The following is a 6,605-nucleotide window of genomic DNA, read 5'->3' on the forward strand; positions in this document are numbered from 1 at the left end:
TTGAAAAATATTTTGTAAGTTGTGAGCCATTAAATTTTTTTTGAATCAGCTCCACCATATCTTGTTTGATAATTTCCCAGCAGGACTGGTAAAAGACTCCATTGAACCCATCTGGACCAGGAGCACTATTTGAATTTAAGTCAAAGACGACCTTTTTAATTTCTTCTTCTGTAGGTGTGGTTGTAAGAGCCTCGTTGTCATCTTCTGTAACCTCTTGAGTGATGCAATCAATATGATGTATTTGATGGATGTGATGACTACTTTTTATTTCATGGACGATATTGCTACTGCTTATTGAAGATCATAACAGTGGACAATCTAACCAGTTTATCAACTGCTAGCAATATAAGCTCCTGCCAGCATTCAATAACTCGGTACGACTCCCATAGCTTACCTGCCTTATATACTTGCTGAAATAAACATTTACAGACCAGTTAAGCTTATCGTCTTCTCAGTTGTTATGGGAACTCTTGGTACGTTCTGCTGCACCTGTTTTTTTTTTTTTTTTTTTGGCTTGATCGTCATTATTTGCGTTCTTAATGATCCATTTCACTCATATTGACTTATTGTTTCACCTTCCTTATCAAATATGCAGTTGAGTCATTAATTACTCCACTGATCTTCACAATCTATTCTCTAGCATAAAGATTACATTTTGCAGTTAACTTTGACGAGCTTACACCTTGCTTCATTTGAGGATTTTGATTTGAAAAAGCTGACTACTTTTGCAGGTTCCTATCTAGGTGTATTAAAATGTTAGTACCCATGTTTTTGCCCCTATTTATTGGAACACCTAACTATCAGTGGATTCCACCTCCGCATTCACTCTAATCCTTCTTCACAGTCCCTCTCTGTTATTCATCTCTCTTCTGGCAATTCCTATTTTCTTGATTCTGTATGAAGTTTGTTAAATTTTTTGCGTCTTTTCATATGTTAATATCCAAATTCTTGACCTCTGCATGGGTCTTGGGGTCAGCATTACAACAGCTTTTTCATGTCATTGTTTCATGATTTTGTTTACCTCTTGACTAGACAAGGATTTGACGCTTAGGCTTTCTTTCTGTCATTTTGCTTCAGCATGTTAAGGGTTCTCTGTATAATCTATTGTTTCACATGCTTCATTTCTCTACTACAAGTCATTTGAGGTGTGTTTGGTACGAAGGAAAATGTTTTCTTGAAAAATAATTGGGTTTCTTGCTAATTTTCTACTGTTTGATAAGTAAAAAATGAAAAATATTATCCCAAGAGCATTCATATGTAATCTGGCAAGCACTATGGGGTGATAGTGGGGGTTGTCATGGATGAGGAGGACATAACGAACCTAGAAATGTCACTTATAGAACTTGTTTTACCTACTTCCGTTAAGGAAGTCACTTTCCTCATATTTAAGCAAGTTGTTTTCCTAGAGAAAAATATTTTTCAAAACACTTTGACCAACCAAACATGAGAATTGAAAAACATTTTCTGCAAAATGTTTTCCTTCACACCAAACACACCAGGTCTCGCTCTTTTGTTTTCCTTGATTTGGTTTTGGTTTATCCAGTCAATTGATTCTCTCTGCATACAGTGGTGAATTTCCAGCGAGATCAGATTTCCTTTTGCTGTTTGTATTAATTTGCTTACTTTGATTTGCTGCTGCTTTAGTCCATGGGTCATGCATTTCTGGCAACAAGATTGAAGCAGGGTTACAAGTTGAGTTGAAAGAGAGGAATAAGATGAAGCTCGGAGGTTCAAGCAGGGAATACATGCTTCACTGGATTCCCATCAGCCGCGCATACGATTTGGAGAATCCATTTGTAGCTCCATTAGCTGATGCAGAACCATTGGAAGAAACAGAAGAGAAAGAACATCAGGTAGGCTATTTTATGTATACTACATTTAAAATTTGTGTATACAATATGTATATTATATGTATATCTTTTGAGCGGTCCAAAAATGTAACTATATCTCTTTATTTATTGTCTCCACTTGAACTGTTATATTACCTTATTGTCTAATTTATCATTTTTTCCGTAGGATGAAAGGGGCTTTGTTCTTCAGAATGAGAATAATGATTTGGTGCAGGGTCTAGATTCATCGTTAGCCGATATGTATTTGTTGCCATATGTAAAAAGTTTGACTCCATCATCTCCGCTGATGCCTGAAGAGATGAAGTCCCCATTTCACTTTAGTCATGAGGAAGTAAAGATAAATCTACCAGGAAAATGCATGGAGAGCATGAACTCAGTTTGCTGCAGCCTGCTTACGAACCTGACAAGGAAAACAACACTCCGCAGGCCCTTCTTGTCTCGGCAGAATCCCAAACAGAAAATGCCGATAGTAGTACCCCAGTAAGATCTCAGCATTTGGTCTAGAAGGGGAAAATGTTCCAGTGTTCAGATTCAAACTGGTAGAGATAGATCAATTATTGAAAAAGTTCACATTGACACTGAAGTTTACTCACTTAATCATGAGAAGATTGCAATGGAATCCTCTTTCTAGTGGAAAAAAGGATGGAGAAGATGCCTTCACTGTATTTTCCTCCACCTGCTATTAATTTAATTTATTGAACTGATGATAGATGCTTCAATATGGCACATGCCCAGTGCATACATAACCATCTAAAGACTTATATACGGCAGCGTCTCACTTGAACTCACTCTTGTTAGCAGAAAACTTCAACATCTGCTTGATGATGACATAGTTCCCCAGATTCAATTGAGATACACCAACTCTGACAGGAGTAAACTCTGATGTGTTCTTAATTCATGTAATTATTTGAAGTTATTCCTTATTGCATGTGCTTTCGCAATGTTGGTCATACACATAGTCTAATCATTCTCTTTGTCCAAAGTCCAAACTGACGAAAATTTAACATACACCGTAATTACAGACTAACTTTGTAAATTACAGCCAACAACTGCTCAATTTTTATAGTACAATGATGTGTTATTTTATGGTTTTCAGATCCTCATGGCAGCAATAAAACATTCAGGGAAATGGTTCATTTGAACATGTAGTTTTCAACTTCGACTTCTTTTGCAGTATGAATTATGAATTGTTAGTGAGGACAAACTTTAATTTAAAATTTAGGACCAGATGGGTCAATTGGTTGTTGATAATAATTATAGCAACTTAAAATAAACTTCTTAGCAATTGAGCCCGGGCTTATCCTCACTAATTTCAGCAGATGCATTGGTTGACATTCTCCAGAAATAATTGTTGGCGTATGGTGCATAGGTATTTTCATCATGAGAGTTGCTAAATTGCCACATCAATTTGATCCAAATTTAGTCACTCATGTAAAAATCACCATAACCTCTATTGTACAATTTTAAATTAAGATAATAGTGTGGCAAAAAGACCTTATTGTTTCATCATTTGGTACTCCATATCAGTGTTTTAAAAGGCGGGAGCACGAGGCGAGGTATTTTAGGTAGCACTGGGCGAGGCATAAGCCCTGAGACACGGGGCGAAAGCCTCATGGATCTACGGGGCGTATGTTTCATGTATCTTCAATTTTGTAATTTTATTACTAAAACATAAGCAAATGTAAAGTTTTCATTAGAATTCTGCAAATAAATCACCAATAATATAAAAAGAATTATAATAATTATTATTTGACAAAGGTCACAAAAAAAATGATAATAGCCTAGATAATCTTTAAAATGAAATCTTCATTCATGTCATCATCAATCTCCAAATCTATTAGTCCTTCCCACCCTCAATTAATATTTGCACTGACTTTTATTTATATATTCAAAGAAGGAGAAGGGCAAAAAGTGTAAGAGCAATGACAAAAAATGGATAAAGTTGCTTCAGGAATATATTTCTAAGAAATCTCCATCATATCAATTTCAGACATAATCATCTAAAAAAACTATTTATGGCAGTGTTATTTTCTATGAAATTTGATTTCTTTATTTCTATATTTTAAGAAAAATCACTACAACATGAAAAGATGATAATATAAAGTATAAATATCATTACAAAAATAAAAAAAATCATAATCTATAGCAAAAATACTTTTAAAACAATAAAAATTAAATTAACGCCTGTAGCGTACGCCTTTGCGCTCCGGACTTACGCTTTTGTGCTCGAGACTTACGCCTCGAATTTTAGGGCATACGCCCACAGGATCTTCTTCTTTTGAAAACGCCCAGATGCTTTTTTCCTACGCCCCACCCCGAGGCTCGCCCCAAAAACGCCCCTGAAAACATTGCTCCATATGCTTATTTTCATTCTCAGGGAGATAGAGCGCTGCTAAATGGCCACACAAATTTGGCCCAAATGTGGCCACACTTAGTGTAAAGACTACCATTAACCTTTAATCTGATTTTGCAATATTTTCCTGCAAAACACACAAATAAATACAATGATTCATTCCTATTCCCAAATACATTGAGCAACTAAATATGATCCTATTTTAAAAAAAAAAATATGATCCATGTTTTCACACTAATGAAGATGAAAAGTCTTTACATGCCACCTATAAACTTTACTATACATCTATTCCAACATGAATTCAAACGAATATATCAACAACCGATCACATCAACAGCAAAAAAAACATGAATCCAAATGAAGAAAACCTGAATGACGAAGAAACTTTAGCGGTGCATGCAAACATTAATACAGACGAATAAACTGTACTCACTGTAGATTGTGATTTCGAGAGTCGAACGAGTTATTGTTTGACCATAATTTTATCATATGCCTTTTAAATATTTAACAATTAGTATTTATTGTGACTTATAGTACGTTTTATGTAATTATCAAATATGTAAATTTATTTCAAAATTTTTAAATATTATATATTGAAACACACAGTCAAAATTAAAATTTTGAATTCGAAAAGTGAAAAATATCACATAAGAGAAAAAGTATAATCTATAAAACAGAAGCAAGAATTAAGGGAGAGCTCATAAGGAAAACAATTAGCAGCAAATAAAGAAAAGGAAAGAAAAGAAGAAACAAAATAGAAAATGAGAGAAGAAATAAGGAAAAGTAAGAAAAGAAGACCAATATCATGTAATTCTCAAATTAAATGTAGAAAACAAAGCAGTTATAAAATGTGGCCCCCATGGGATTCAATCTCAGGCATCGCAGGTAGAACATTGAGGCCTGCGCCACTGGCACCAGACAACTACTTGTTCTACCGAGTGCCACTTTATATATTTATACTATTATCCATATATTCACTAACTAAATATTTAAGAAAGTTAATACAATTTCAGTAAACTCATAACTAAATGTATAAAATTTTAAGTTATAAAGCACACATTTTAAAACTACTTGAAAATTATTGAACATTGATGGAAGAAATTTATAATTATAAATTGTTTCGTAGATTCCAATCTCTTAGTGGTGATACAACGCTTGAATTAATATGGGTAATTATAGATATTTTATTTTTATAAAAATAATTAATTATTATATTACCAAAAAAGAAGATAGTTGTTAGTGTGGCTAACATAATTTGGGTCATTCTGACCAACTTAGCTGTTATTGAGCAGAAGAGAAAAAGAAATGTTATGAGAATAACATCTATAAGTGACTTTTACCGTAACTTTGACATGACCTCCATTTATTGTGCTCGAGCAGGGAATAAGCTTACTTAGCATCACAAAATAGCTAATTAACATATCCCCTATTATAAAAGGGATAAAATGGACGTGGAAGACCCCATGCCCATTTCCGACAGATCAAGCACACTGCAATCAAAATCACCAGCATGCTTAATATGAAAGTGACTGTCTGTGGTTAAGTTAAATAAAATGAGTTTTCTAATTTGATCACAAAAATGGAAAGAAAGGTGATGTACAAACTGAGAAATTTATATTGAAATTTTATTATCCTTTTCAATAAATTAAGCTTGAAGATAAGAAAAAGGTAATAGTCTTAAGCTCCCTTTTGTTCATAATAAGTGTTTATTTAGCTTTTCTAGTTCGGAAAAGGGTCATATTTATCCCTGTACTATGAGAAAAAAGCTATGTTTGTCCTTCGTTATACTTTTTTGATATGTTTACACTACTTCCCATCCAAGTTTGGGTTCATATTTAGCCCTGAACCGTTAGTTTCCATGTCCCCACCTTTATTATCCTACATGAATTTCAAGTAGGCACTACGTAGGATAACAAAGGCGGGACAAGGAAACTAACTGTTTAGGGGTAAATATGAACCCAACATTAGATGGGAAGGGTAAACATATCAAAAAAGTATAATAAATGGCAACTATACGTTTTCTGAGAGTACGGGGGCAAAATAAGTGTCCACTTGCCTAATCAAGAAGGAATTAACCTTATTTTTTCAAATTTGTCCTTAGTAAGTGCTGAGTAACCAGATCCAAATGTGCCAAATTAATAGTAATATGCAAATTTTAATTAAGAGTAGCTTAGTTAAAATACTTATTTATTTTTAGGAGTTCGTTTTTTCTTAAAAAGTATGTGAAAGACTAAGGTGTCATTTGTTTTCATTAAGAATAAGACGTCTGAATTTGAATGCACATCTGCATCATTAAGATTTTGTCTCTAGATCTGAACAATAAATGATTAACATGTGGTTGCAACTACAGGGTAGATTACTCACTGCAGATAGGCTTGCAAAATGGGGATTGGATGTACAAC

The 6,605-nt window shown here is 33.9% G+C and overlaps 1 protein-coding gene across 2 annotated transcripts; it reads left to right on the forward strand.

The window, feature by feature from the left end:
• The first annotated feature begins 259 nt into the window (after positions 1–259).
• Positions 260–2,883, forward strand: LOC132626270 (uncharacterized). 2 transcript variants are annotated; one of them, XM_060341079.1, is made up of 3 exons: positions 260–374; positions 1,645–1,853; positions 2,017–2,882. In XM_060341079.1, the coding sequence occupies exons 2-3, from the start codon at positions 1,716–1,718 to the stop codon at positions 2,332–2,334; spliced, it is 456 nt and encodes a 151-aa protein (XP_060197062.1). In that variant the 5' UTR covers positions 260–374; positions 1,645–1,715; the 3' UTR covers positions 2,335–2,882. The 2 variants fall into 2 exon arrangements, with proteins under 2 accessions (XP_060197062.1, XP_060197061.1); XM_060341078.1 differs by having other exon boundaries at positions 266–473; positions 2,017–2,883.
• Positions 2,884–6,605: the final 3,722 nt, after the last annotated feature.

The sequence above is a fragment of the Lycium barbarum genome, chromosome 2 (genome assembly GCF_019175385.1).
Source record: "Lycium barbarum isolate Lr01 chromosome 2, ASM1917538v2, whole genome shotgun sequence".
Classification (NCBI taxonomy): domain Eukaryota; kingdom Viridiplantae; phylum Streptophyta; class Magnoliopsida; order Solanales; family Solanaceae; genus Lycium; species Lycium barbarum.

What these genes read in the sequence shown, in the direction of transcription:
- LOC132626270 (XM_060341078.1), top strand. An exon ending in CAGAAGAGAAAGAACATCAG is followed by an intron (nt 1,854 to 2,016) that starts GTAGGCTATTTT and finishes TTTTTTCCGTAG; the next exon opens with GATGAAAGGGGCTTTGTTCT.